This window comes from Crocuta crocuta, unplaced genomic scaffold (genome assembly GCF_008692635.1).
Source record: "Crocuta crocuta isolate KB4526 unplaced genomic scaffold, BGI_CrCroc_1.0 scaffold133, whole genome shotgun sequence".
NCBI lineage: Eukaryota > Metazoa > Chordata > Mammalia > Carnivora > Hyaenidae > Crocuta > Crocuta crocuta.
The window spans coordinates 1,159,131-1,172,293 of NW_027529438.1; the positions used below are offsets into that span (position 1 = coordinate 1,159,131).

The 13,163-nt window shown below is 46.5% G+C and overlaps 1 protein-coding gene across 5 annotated transcripts in view; it reads right to left on the reverse strand.

The window, feature by feature from the left end:
- PBX1 (PBX homeobox 1) overlaps window positions 1–13,163 on the reverse strand; it is a 327,557-nt gene that overhangs the window by 71,793 nt on the left and 242,601 nt on the right. For all 5 annotated transcript variants that reach the window (XM_077760044.1, XM_077760041.1, XM_077760039.1 and 2 more), the window contains 2 exons: window positions 6,456–6,591; window positions 723–882 (listed from right to left, as the gene is read on the reverse strand). In XM_077760044.1, coding sequence (XP_077616170.1) covers window positions 723–882; window positions 6,456–6,591 — 296 coding nt within the window. The remainder of the gene's footprint in view (window positions 1–722; window positions 883–6,455; window positions 6,592–13,163) is intronic.

The window sequence follows — 13,163 nt, forward strand, 5'->3', positions numbered from 1 at the left end:
TTTTTTTTTCATATACGGAAATTCAGAATTGGTGGTACAAGGCAAACCCCAAAATCTATTATGTTTGCCTAAATTCTGCAGTTAGTGATAGAATGCATTAAAGTAAAACCAGGTGGATGTGACGGATATTATACCAGGAAAACCGGAATGTGAATAATCTGAATTTATCACTGGCAATTTTCTTTGTAGTCTGCATAAAGAAACCAACAAAGTAAAACAGTAAAGAACACCAGCTATAAACAGTGGATAGGGGTGATCTCAGTCTGGTGTGCAGAGCACTGTAATGAGGGCTAGTCCTGCACAGGGAGTATGCTAGCAGGTCCCCCAGACACTATGTAATGGACACGGCCAAGGAGACAAGGTTAAAAACGTCATGTGAAACAGACTAAATGTGAGAGCCCCAAGGGACGATCTCTAAGTAATAGATGGAGTTCATCTTTGAAAGGAGAATGTGAAGGTCTTCTCATCCAAACCAACCAATGTAGGTCCGTTCAACGTAAACAGACACTTTAGCGCAAACATCCAGGCAAGGCCGTCTCATGAAGAGTAAAACGCACTCTTTCTTTGGAAATGAAAGGAAAAACCCAAATGGTAATCAACATCAAAAAAAGACAACCGAATATATACACGAACCAATCAGAAACCTAAAGGCTTAAAAGAAAACCCCACGATAGGAAAAGCACGTATACAAATGATCCCCCCAAATCAAAGAAAAAACTAACCAGCTGAGTTAGGAGTCGAGGGTGAGTTAGCTTGGCTTCCATGGGCTGACACATTGGTAGCAGTGACAGCTGTTTTGGCAGCATAAATATTGGCTTCCTCTTGAAATTTACCTATGTTCTTCTTGTACCGGATTCGCTTATTTCCAAACCAGTTTGATACCTAGAGCGGTTTAAGAGAAGAGGAGAAAGTTAACATTCCATCCTGTGCAAACATCTCAGAGAAAAGGAAGGGCAGCAGGAGAGGCAGGCTACGTGGGCGGATCCTATTCGGATTTAACAACATCAAGAGTTGTCAGCACAGAGCCTGACACGGGGTTCGAACCCACGAACCACGAGATAATGACCTAAGCGAAAGTCGGCCGCTTAACCGACTAAGCTACCCAGACACCTCATAGCGCAAGCATTTTAAATTTGCTTCCCTCTTAAGAACACGACACCAAAATAAACACACCAATTCAGGAAAAATGCCTGTTACTTATCAAAGCTAACACTGAGCAATCAAGAGGCACGGAATTTTAAATATCTATATATGGGGTGCCTGGGCGGCTTAGTCAGTTAAGCTACCAACTTTGGGTTTCAGCTGAGGTCATGATCTCACAGTTCGTGAGTTCGAGTCCTGCATTGGGCTACGTGCTGACAGCGTGGCACCTGCTTGGGATTCTCTCTCTCTCTCTCTCTCTCTCTCTCTGCCCCTCCCCCTCTCAAAAAAAAAAAAGAAATAAACCTAAAAAGAACTCAATAGAAAAATAAATACTCAAACAAATCTCTATCAACATATAGGTGCTCTCACTGATGGAGTAATTTCAAATGTATAGAAGTTAAATAATGCTAATATGGACTAGATTCTTAGCTGTGTGTACTACAGACTTTAGGTTCAACATAATTCAATCTGATCGATTTCACTGACTATTTTATGCAAAGCTTGGTGTTACTTACACAGGAAAAAACTGAAGCAGACCACAGATTATTCCTTTGAATTCTGGGCTTTAAATATTAAAGGCAATACACAAAATAAGCCTCCTTTACTTTCATTTGTTAATGTATTTCCTTCATGTGGCTCACAACAGCTGTCCTGACTTGATTTTATGTCCCCTTTCCCTTTATACTACAACCTCTGCCAGAGACACAGAGATGTGGTGAAATTCAAGTTTTACCCGTAAGTCCCTGCCTTGTGAGGAACGTTTTATACCCCATTTTCCAGATGTGACTTCAAACTAAAATGTTGCATTTTTGCAAATAAAGTTACTAAATGAATTTGATGAGGGAAGACAAAATTGATAACACACAGGTACCACAGCTTTCACCTAGTTTATATTTATCCCCAACACTGGCAGATAAAAATAATTCTCGCAAAACTATGTTTATCTTTTAAATGCATTAGCAAAACTTAGGGGCGCCTGGGTGGCTCAGTCAGTTAAATGTCTGACACTTGGTTTTGGCTCAGGTCATGATCTCTTGGCTTGTGAGTTGAAGCCAGGCATAGGGCTCCACACTGACAGCATGGAGCCTGCCTGGGATTCTCTCTCTCTCTTTCTCTCTCTCTCTGTCTCTCTGCCCCTCCTTTGCTCTCTCTGTCTCTCAAAATAAATAAACTTAAAAAATTAAATGTAGAAGTAAAACTTAGAACTCCTATAAGGCTCGCCCTCAAAGGTCTGGGTGGCTTACACCATGGCAGAAATGCCAAGCCTTTGTTAACAAAATGAAACCATCCCATTGCAATATTAGTAAAGGAGAGAAAGAAATTCCATGAGAAACTGTTTTATTGATTGTAAATGCTGGTGCCTACAGAGTCACATTAAGAGAGGAAAGGCACTCTGGGGCCATCTTAGGACCACAGTGTATCTAATTTCATTCCCAAACTCATGCTTTCCTTGATGTAACTTTCACTCTTCAGGTGAGAGGAACGAAAAAGAGGAAGATTTTTCTAAGGTAGCTGGATGAGCTGGAAGAAAGGGGGAAAGATGAAGGCAGTTTGGGAGCGCTTGAGGAAGAAATGTCTGAGGTCTAGTTATATCAGCTACATGAGAGAAAAGGAGAAGGAAGAGAAGAGGGTCGAGAGGGACGTGATGGTGCAGTGATTCCTTTCTCAGTGAGAAGAGCAGACAGACTGGCAGGCAAGATGCTTAGTCAGTTCACCAATTTCCTACATGGCCCACAGGCGATATCAGACGCCCTGAGCCATGTACATAACAGAGCTTTTGTTAATTAACTTGCTGTTCATAGTCATGGAGGACCTACTATGTGCGAGGCACAGATGAGAGACACAGTGTGAGACAGAGAATACAGAAAAAATAATCGGTTCTCTGGGGGAGAGTCCGCTTGCATTTTGAACTTGTTGAGTTTGAAAAGCCCAGGCAGACGTGGCAGGGTCCAGCGGGAAGTAAGATGCAGGAGTTTGGTGCTCCAGAAGTTTCATCTGGATATCCATATAAAGCTAACGTTTTCAGCTTAGAAGCATAGTGGAGATCACTCAGATAAAGTGTGTAGAACAATACTTTGCCAGGTCAAAGTGTGCTCGTTACAAGATGCCGACCCGCCCGTGCCATGACTCTACCTCGCGACTGGGGTGAGATCTAACGATTTACATTTTGAGCAACCCTCCACGCGCTGTCTTCTTTCAGACCACACGCCAACAGCTTGGGTATACCGGAAGGGCTGTTTAGGGATCAAAGGCGAGGATGGCCTATAGCTGAATTTGGGTACACCAGCAATTTTATTTTGGATCATGGGAGGAATCAACAATAAGTAGATTTTCAAAGAATCTGTGGCTAAACAAAATGGTCAAGAACCAGGGGTAGGCATGAAGAGATGAGGGAGAATGAAAAAATGGTATTTCTAGGGTAACCAGAGATAGAAGATCCTCTAAAAAGACCAAGCAAAAGCGGCCCAAGCAGAAGGAGGAAACTCCGGGGAGAACAGTGCCAAGGAAGCCAGGGTAGGAGACTTTCAAGATGGAGGGGTAACTATAACCAAAAAAATGACAACAGCAACAGAAAACAATAACCACTACCACAAAAAAACAAAACAAAGCCCAAGAAAGATACAGCCCCAAAACAGCTACAACACACACACACACACACACACACACACACACACACACACACCCAAAATCTGCATCCCCTAGATTTGGGAACTAAAGGGAAATTTAATAAATCACATGGTCCAATGAACCCTGATTAGGAGATAGGGCAACTGAGATCCCAAAGAGGGAGTTCCCCCAAATCTCACAGTTGATTCTTGACAAAAACATGCTCCTAACCAAATGCTCTTGCTCTGATATCATATCATATTGTGTCCCATGGGGACTTGTTTGGCAATGGTGGAAGAGCTTCATTGTTGTTGANCACACACACACACACACACACACACACACACCCCAAATCTGCATCCCCTAGATTTGGGAACTAAAGGGAAATTTAATAAATCACATGGTCCAATGAACCCTGATTAGGAGATAGGGCAACTGAGATCCCAAAGAGGGAGTTCCCCCAAATCTCACAGTTGATTCTTGACAAAAACATGCTCCTAACCAAATGCTCTTGCTCTGATATCATATCATATTGTGTCCCATGGGGACTTGTTTGGCAATGGTGGAAGAGCTTCATTGTTGTTGAGCGGGCATCATGTGATGGGGAAGGAAGAATGGTGTCACTTTATGGGGAAGGAAGACCGGCATGGCCTTAGGGTGAGCAAAGCAAAGGGAAAGGCGATACTGTATATGTACACACCCATTTTTTAAAAATGTTTTATTTATTTCTAGGAGAGAGAGAGAGAGAGAGAGACAGCGTGAGCAGGGGAGGGTCAGAGAGAGAGGGAGTCACAGACTGAAACAGGCTCCAGGCTCTGAGCTGGCAGTCAGCACAGAGCCCGACGCGGGGCGCGAACCCACGAACCGCAAGATCATGACCTAAGCGAAAGTCGGACGCTTAACCGACTAAGCCACCCAGGCGCCCCAATATACACACTCATTTTAATGGACAAATTATTTGCACCTTGGGTTTCCGTAATGAAGTTAGTGAAGGTTGCTCAAATGGGCCGGGACTCCATCTCTGATCTAGATTTAATACAGACTAACTAACTCCTGGAGAGTTCACGCTATCTTCAACAGGGAGTTAGAATTCTGAATCCCAGAATTAGGATTCAGACCATATAGTGATTTAATTCTACTTTAGAAGCAGAAGATTCCATGTATCAAATTCCCTGACTGTCAGTGATATGGTTCCTCTCTGGAACCTTCTTTGAAACAGGTAGCAAGTATCAAAAACATCCCTTCTCTTCTCTTATGGACAAGGGATCTAAAGTTGGACAAGAACAGTTGGAGACCTAGACAAAACCAGGTCACCTGAACTTGACCTCTGGGGTTCTGCTTGCTCAGGGTTAAGACCAGAGCAACTTTCGCCCAGATCGAAGCACCTAAGGAAGGTCTGAGATGAAAACGAACTGGGGTTTCTGAGGCTGCTGCCTAATCCCCCCAAAGCTCGTGGGGGAGGCCCTGGCCATCTCCTCATTGTCTGTACTCTGTGTGCAATTCTGGATTCTGACTAGAATTCATTCTGCTTAGCTAAACAGAGGATAATGGGATCAGTACCCCGCAGGGAGAAACAGAAACCAGGATTTAATTCAAGGAAGTCCAAATGCTCCGTTTATACAGGATGCCAGGTGAAGTTTCGTAGCTTTCTTTCCCCTACCCCTTTAAAAAATTTTTTTAACGTTTATTTATTTTTTTTTGAGAGACAGTGAGTGAGCAGAGAGGGGCAGAGAGAGAGGGAGACACAGAAGCTGTAGCAGGCTCCAGGCTGTGAGTGGTCAGCACAGACCCTGACACGGGGCTTGAACCCATGGACCGTGAGATCATGACCTAAGCTGGACACTTACCCAGCTGAGCCACCCAGGCGCCCTTCCCCTTACCCCTTTTATGGAAATGCCACTACATTTGGTTCTCTTGCCTGTGACATAATTCAGAGGGACTTTCTCTGATACATTTCAGAATTATCATTACTGTTCTCACCTAGAGACCGGTGGTGGTATTTGAGCTTCAGATTAAATAAGAAGCTCTGGATGGATCCTCTGAGTAGACAAAAAATATGTACACAGAGATACTGCCTGCTTTTCTACTCCATACTACTGCTGAAAAACAACCAGGTCCATAAAAATATTTTTATCATGTATCTTTCCACATCAACAGGCACCTGTTACGGTTACTGCTCTTTGGGGGAAGGGGGTACTCAATGACATTTTGTGCAACCATTCTAATGCCATCAGAGAGACGTGTTAAAATCCCTACATCCCATCAGTTACGGAGATGAGCACATCAAGAGAGGACGTCTGAAAGTTCCATTCACTGACTCTTTCCTGGGCTGGGCGAAAGATGAGCTAAGGAATGGACTGTGTTTGAGTAAATAGTGTGACAAATGCAGATGGCTCTCCCAGGATATGTAGAACCTTGGCCCATTTTTAAAGCGATGGAGCTCTGAACAGGAAGAATCCCAACGCTCTTTTTATACTGTATTCTACTCCTCCAGTTCTATGGGTCCTCTCTAGTTTGCTCAGGTACTTACCTGGAACTCTCCTATTTCAACACATCAGGTGCCTACCTCACCATTTACAGGGCTTTAGCAGATGCATGCTAAACCAAGCAAGGCATGAAAGCTTGGTAAAGCCACACCTCCAAGACCCTGCCACGGGGGTCGACCACAGCCAGGCTAGAAGCTGAGCCTTCCGAGGGCCCCTTACCTGGGACACTGTGATGCCACACTTCTTGGCTAACTCCTCTTTGGCTTCCTCACTGGGGTAAGGGTTGCTGAGATGGGAATAGAAATATTCATTCAGGATTTCCGTTGCTTGCTTGTTGAAATTCCGTCTCTTCCGCCTTCATGAAGAGAAAGGAAAGAACGACCAAAAACGTTCACACCGAATGCATATAAAAAGGGAGAGGCGAGGATCTACTTCTGGGAAAAGGGAAAGTTTTGAGCAAAAAGTGGAATTAGGGGAAATCTGCACAAAGGGGCTGGATGCCAAGACCATTGCCGAAAGTGTTAAATGCTTCATGGTGCATCGTGGAGGCATCAAGCAGAAAATCAGCCACAAATATTTGCATAGAGTGGTGAGGAGGATGGAGTTTCACAACTCAGCCACCGTGGTTTTGAATCCTGGACCAAGCGAATGCCAGTCGGGGATCTGGGATGCCTCCCCAAGCCTCCGTTTGTTCAGCTGGGAGTGAAGAGTCACACTGGCCTCACACGGTGACAGAAACGGTAACGTGAAGCCGTACACGGAAAGCGCTCCACACCGTGTCTGTGGCCAATGCCAGGTGATGCTGATCTTCGTACCAGGCTCCAGGCACTGGACCTTCCCACTCATAGCAATCGACTCAAATTACTCATTGTGCACGTCTAACAAGATAGGTATAGTTCCTTCCATTTACCAGTGAAGAGCTGGTAACTCTGAGTCCAGAGTTCACTCAGCTGGTGTGTTCTAGAGCCAAGATGTTAATTCGGGTCTGCCTCACTATACAACCCAACCCTCTTTCTTATATACGGATCGCCTCCTGGCAATCACACAGAGGCTCTGTGACCGCCAGTTAAAAATAAGTGATCGTTTTCCCTTTCTTCCATTCCCAGGTAAATGCATACGACATTTTGTAAAGGCATCTGAGGAAGAGGGTGTGGAAGAAACTAGAATCACGCCCCTGGGCTACCCCCCTGGACTGCCTGACCTCCCTCAGAAGGAGAGAAGTCAACAGCTGCTAAATGGTAAAACAAAAGCCCACAGACATCTTTTTAAGACACAGTTTGCAGAAAGGAAGAGAACCACCTTTGAACAAAAGCATTTTTCTCTCTTTCAGAAGAAAGTGCTAATTGAACTACTTTAAAGTGAGAATCACTTTACTGCCTCCTCACAGCTATGGCCCATGGGCATCTGGGGAGCTGTTTGGGGAGCCCAGGCTCATAGCAGAGGCTGGTTGGCCCTCCTTCAGGCGGTGGGGACCCCATTTTTCAATGAGCTCTGTTAGCACTCTGCCTTTCTTGCTTTTATCAGAAGCTTTTCCTTATGGAAGAGGTTTCCAGAACAACCTTGGTTATGCCAGGATATAGGACTTCCCGATTTAGCCCAACAGAAAGCACCGATCGCCTTGCTAGACAGGAAATTCAGCTAATATTGTATTTTCAGGGTCCCACTTGGATTAATTAACACAATAAAGTGCCTGATTTTACCGGATGAACACCATCTGTCCATAGGTATTAACCACATCTGTCCAGACTATGCCAAGCCCGAGTCACTTTCCCAAATCACGCTGAGTTTCTGGGTCACCCAACATCAGAAATCGGGCAGAATGGATTTAAAAAAAGCCCAACTCAAAAAACAGGCATTTGTTAAAAGTCCTTGCCTACTGGGAATTTGAGGAAGGTAGCCAAGTGGCTAACAAGGGCTCCAGGCCAGGCTTTTGGTAACCTCTGGCTTCTTCTCTGCCTAAAGAAAACAGTTGTCTCAGGCCTAGGGAATGGAATTTGAAGGCTCCCCTAATTGGGAGAACCTTGGTTCATTCATTCAACCGTCTGCGTTAGCATCACACTGTATTTTTTGGGAGTTTTCCAAATGAGCTCAAAGGAAGCCTCTCTGGAATGAGCCGGTGGGTGTGGGGGCTGGTACAGACAGCTGTTCCCGACTCCCTTCTCGTGATATGCAACCTTCCCTAGGTGGTCTCATCTACTCTGATGGGCTCGCTTATCACCTCTCTCCGTGGCCGTCTCTGCTGAGGGCCTTGGGAATCCGAAGATCAGGACTTTGCAGAATGTCAAGAAGCCTGGTGAAAACAATATACTTCTGACGATAAGCTTACTTGAGCTACGCGCCTGGCTTCGGCTGGAAGTGTTATCAGCCTGGTAGGTTAACGTTTGTGACTTTGAGCCAATCAAAAGCCTTGGGAGTTGGGGATCTAGGTTGTTTATGTAAGAAATGTGGAGGTTGATTTAAGAGTACTGGATAAACGCGGCACATTAGGAACGGAAACTTTTGAATCATAGTGACGCAAGGGTGAGAAGTGCAGGCGTGGCGGACGTACGGCGGCAAAAATATTTTGCCTACTGCCGCACCGCCTCTCCTGAGAATCCCTGCCCAACTACCACTGCATACCCTGGGCACTCTGTGTCTCCAAAACCAGCAGCATATCATACCCAGATCAGCTCCGTTTTCTCCGTTATCTGTGCCTGCATAGACGTGTTTCGGTATTTGTCGATGTGTTCATCCATTCATTAAAATATCTGAGTACTCGGAGCTGCCAGAACTTAGGAGTGACTCTCAGCCTTTCCTGCTGTTTTACCTTCGTCAGATGAGGGGCCTGAAAGCAAGTCCTGCCAGGTCTAGTCCTTCAAATCCAACCCTTTCATTCCAGCCTATTGTCACTCTATTTTTGAAATGGGTTTCGAGAAGCCACTGATCATGTCACCAATAATAGCAATAACAATAATAAAATAATAATAATGAGTAACATATAAAATAGCGATCCTTAGTATATTATAGCTGAGTTATTGTGTGAACACTACGTTCTGGACACAATACTACGTTTTCATGTTTTCTTCTTCCCTTATTTATTCCTGTGTATAGGACTGTCCCCAGTTTACAGACAGGAGTCCCAGAGAGGACAGAGTTACAAAGGTAGCCCTTGGAATCCACGCGGTGCACTTTGAGAACTTACGCTGTCGATAACTATTCTCGGTCCTTACACAGCTTTGACGGTTTCGGCTGCTTACCAGGACAAGTTCTGAAGCCTTCATGGGTACTGTTTAGGGTTTTTCCGTGGAACTATCCTATCTCTCGTGCCTCATTTCCCCCAGTCCTTATACACGCTCTGCATAATCTCATTTAGCCACATCATCTGCTTCTCCATTCCCCCGAAGACCCTGGGGACTCCCATGCTCCTTTGCGTCTTCGCACCACCCTGTGTATTTCTCTCCTACGGCGTTTGCCCCGAGTTTACATATGTCTCCCCGGCTCAAGGGCACAGTCCTCAAGGGCAGGACCCGCACGTCACTCATCCTAGTGCCCTCTCATGTGGGAAGCATTCCAGTAAGTACTGCTTGTTGGAGTTGGACCACATCGTCTCACTCTGATCAATGGGGGAAAAAGCTATTTGGCAAATGCCACGCCAGCTGAGATGCCCTGTCGCGCATTGCGCCGCCCCTTCGGGTGCAGCCGGGAGACGTGCACGTGTAGCATGCAGTTTTACATTCACTTGTAAACGAGTATCGGTTTGTCCCACGAGATTATGAGCTCCTTAAAGGTGCAACCCACGTTTGTATGTGGGTTTTTTTCCCCCTCTTAGTTATTCCAGGGGCTACGACAGCTTCTGACAGAGAGAAAGGCTCAATGAGATACACAAATCTAAATACAGGCCAGTCTGCCCACACTACTGGACAGTAAGGTCCAGACCCTCCTGTCATCCTCTGCTTTACTGATTCAGTTTATGGAATCCCTGTCTCGGGGTGAAATGTTCTTCTGATCTCTGATTATCTTGTTAATGTTGTCGCCAGCAAAATGTGGTCATACAGAAGCTAAAATTATTGCCTGAAAATCATTCAGAGTGTTCCTAAGTTCTTTTGCTTTCAACTGAGAAAACTGTGGTTATGATCCTGACAGTAACTTTACCAAGTTTTATAGCACACTGTTCGGTACACAGCATGAGGGAATAAATGTAGAATGAAGGTGTGAATGAATGATATTCTTCTGGCACAATTAAGTCAACGTAAGGAAGAGGAAAAGGATAGGACGTGAATAGACACGTCTGGACCAAGCGCTCAGCTGAAGGGCATGGAAGGTAGAGTTCTAGAAAGGCCTAAGAGCTCCGCCTGGCATCCATGCCCTCCCCCTGGAGAGCAGCCGTGACAATAACAAGATATCGCCCTGTGTTCGGGGAGATGACGTTAAAGCCTTAAAATAGTGAGGTTCTCTCGCTGGTTTCCAGGAAGAAAACAAGCAGCCAAGATGAGAGCTGGCCGTGGAGAGCGTGGCTTGTGGGAGCTGGGATGGAATTCCCACAACCACACGCACTGAATTCTGCCCACGGCGGGAATGAGCTCAGAAGAGGACCCTGTCCCTCCGATGAGGTCACGGCCTCAGCTGACCCCCAGATTACAGCTTTGTGAGACCAGGATCGAGGATCCAGTTAAACTGTCTCCAGACTCCTAAACAACAGAAGCTGTGCTGTAATAACTCTGGGTCGTCTGAGGCTGCTAGACTGGAGTCATCTGGTAAGTGGTAATGGGAAACGAAGACAAGGAGTGTTACGTGGCAAAGCGGGACCCTTCGATCCTACATACCTGTCATGTTACAAAGACAATCCTGTTACGAAGTCAAATTCCCCTTGTATGTCATTTGCCTTCCACCAAATCTTTCAGGGATAAAGCCCCGGCTATCACATGCGCGTGAATACCAGCACCGAGCCTGTCCGTCTTTCTCACTAAGGTTGGTTAAGCTAGCTCCCCAATTACAGCATTGGAAGCAATGATCCGAACTACCCCGATCAAAAGGTCCACACTCATTTTTGAGCTGAGAAAGCCATTTTGCTCAGCCATGGGCTGGCATTTGGGGTTATATTCTTCCACTGATACCAAATATACCCTCAAAATAGATGCTAGTAACAATGGCAACAGCTCAGTCGTTTTAGTTTTGAACCTTGGAAGGATTCAAAGGTCCTGCAACCAAAGCAGGAAAGAGACCCTCTTGTTAAGGGACAGATGCCAAGTGGACCCACGGAGGCAAAAGCTGGGGGAAGGGACAGCAACTGTGTACGAAGCTTGTCTCATTTCGGGTCTGCCCTCCGATTGCACACGGCCCTATTCCTGCATGAAGAAATCCAACAAGACAATGACTCTGCTCCTCCCTTCTCGCCGGGTTCTCTCCGCAAGAGTCCAGTCTGGCCCCGGCTTTTCTCTTTGTCAATTTGAACTAGGGGAGTTCCCTCGGGGATGGAAACAAGCCGTGCGGAGTGGCGGGCAGCACGGGCAGGGGACCGGCCCAGCCAGAGGTCACCAGTCACCTGCACCCCGTACTGGGCACAACAGCCTGCTCTAAGGACACCGGGCTGCCAGCGGCCACAGGGCCAGGGAGATGTGCATGGGACCTGCCTCAGGGCGACGCTGCCTCCCCACAGAGTCTTCCCCAGCTGGGAAAAGCTATTTTCATTTTCCCTTTCTCTTGACTTAACTGTATGGAATTCTGGGGGCCCAGGGATACATTGTGCTGGCTGGCATTCTCATTCCATGCTCCGTGCCACCCAGAACACACTGAAAGAAAGGGAGGTTAGGAGATGCCAGGGGGTTTTAAAGAGGTCTGTGGATGGTAAAGACCGTGACCGTGAACAGAGAGAAATACAGGAAAGAGAGCCGAATAAGGCATGACTGCGGCAGTGACAAAATCCCACCAGGAGCAATGAATATTTCTGTCGCGTGGAAAAGGGACAAAACTAGAAATGAAGAAATGGCTTCCTCACCTGATATACCTAAAGCTTTAATAACTAAAATCACAGATTGGGATGATTTTTAGGGATTGAAGTAATGGTTTTAGGGATGAAAGCTGCATTTGTAGAAGGCGGCTAATCTAAGATGGACCATATTTCGCAAAGGACGCCCGCTCTCTGAACACACGTCCGCCGGAACGATTATGAAAACACTCCTCGGGAGGAAACGAAAGGTAGGATTATCATCATCTTGCAGGCTGGTAACAGAAGTGAAAGAAATGAGAGGGATACGCAAAAACCCACTGGTCTACAGAGTAAGGGACCAAGAACAGATTGCTTGGTCTCTAGTCTCAGTTTTTATCTTTTTTTGAAAAGGACCTTTCTACCCAGGGTTTCTCTGCCTGAATTCTGTAAACTCCCAAGTGAGGTCAGGAGAAGCAACGCCAGATAGAAAGTATCAGACCAGGCACATATCCGATGAGGCGCGTGTCACACCGGCCCCTGCTCCTCTGGGCCCCCGGGATGTCCCATTCATCTTTGTCCTTCTAGAACTTAGCCTGGAGTGCGGCTCACGGTGCTCGACTTCCAAATATCTGTGGAGCTGAACTGAGTGCAGTCTCCGCCCAGACATCATGTGGAAGAGACCCCGGCTCTCAGATTGCACACTCTTTCTGGGGAACATGCTTCTCACAGCATCCAGGAACCCCAGGGGCCCAGAGCTATGACAGGTACCAGTAACAGCGGGACCTGGCGGGAGGAAAGCAAGCTGCTGCCCTTGCTGTCTCCCAGCTCGGTCACCCCTGCTTCTCAGAGTGAGCAGCGGTGGCGACAAGCATCCGCCCCCGTCACACGTGTTCCTAGCAGTAGAACCAGTGGCTAATCTTGCCTCGCAGCCCCGCTCACCTGCCCCGAGAGGCTTCTGCAGGCTGCCTGCTCCTTGGCTTGGCCTTTCACATGATGAAAATGGAGCCTGTAGACAGGGGCCC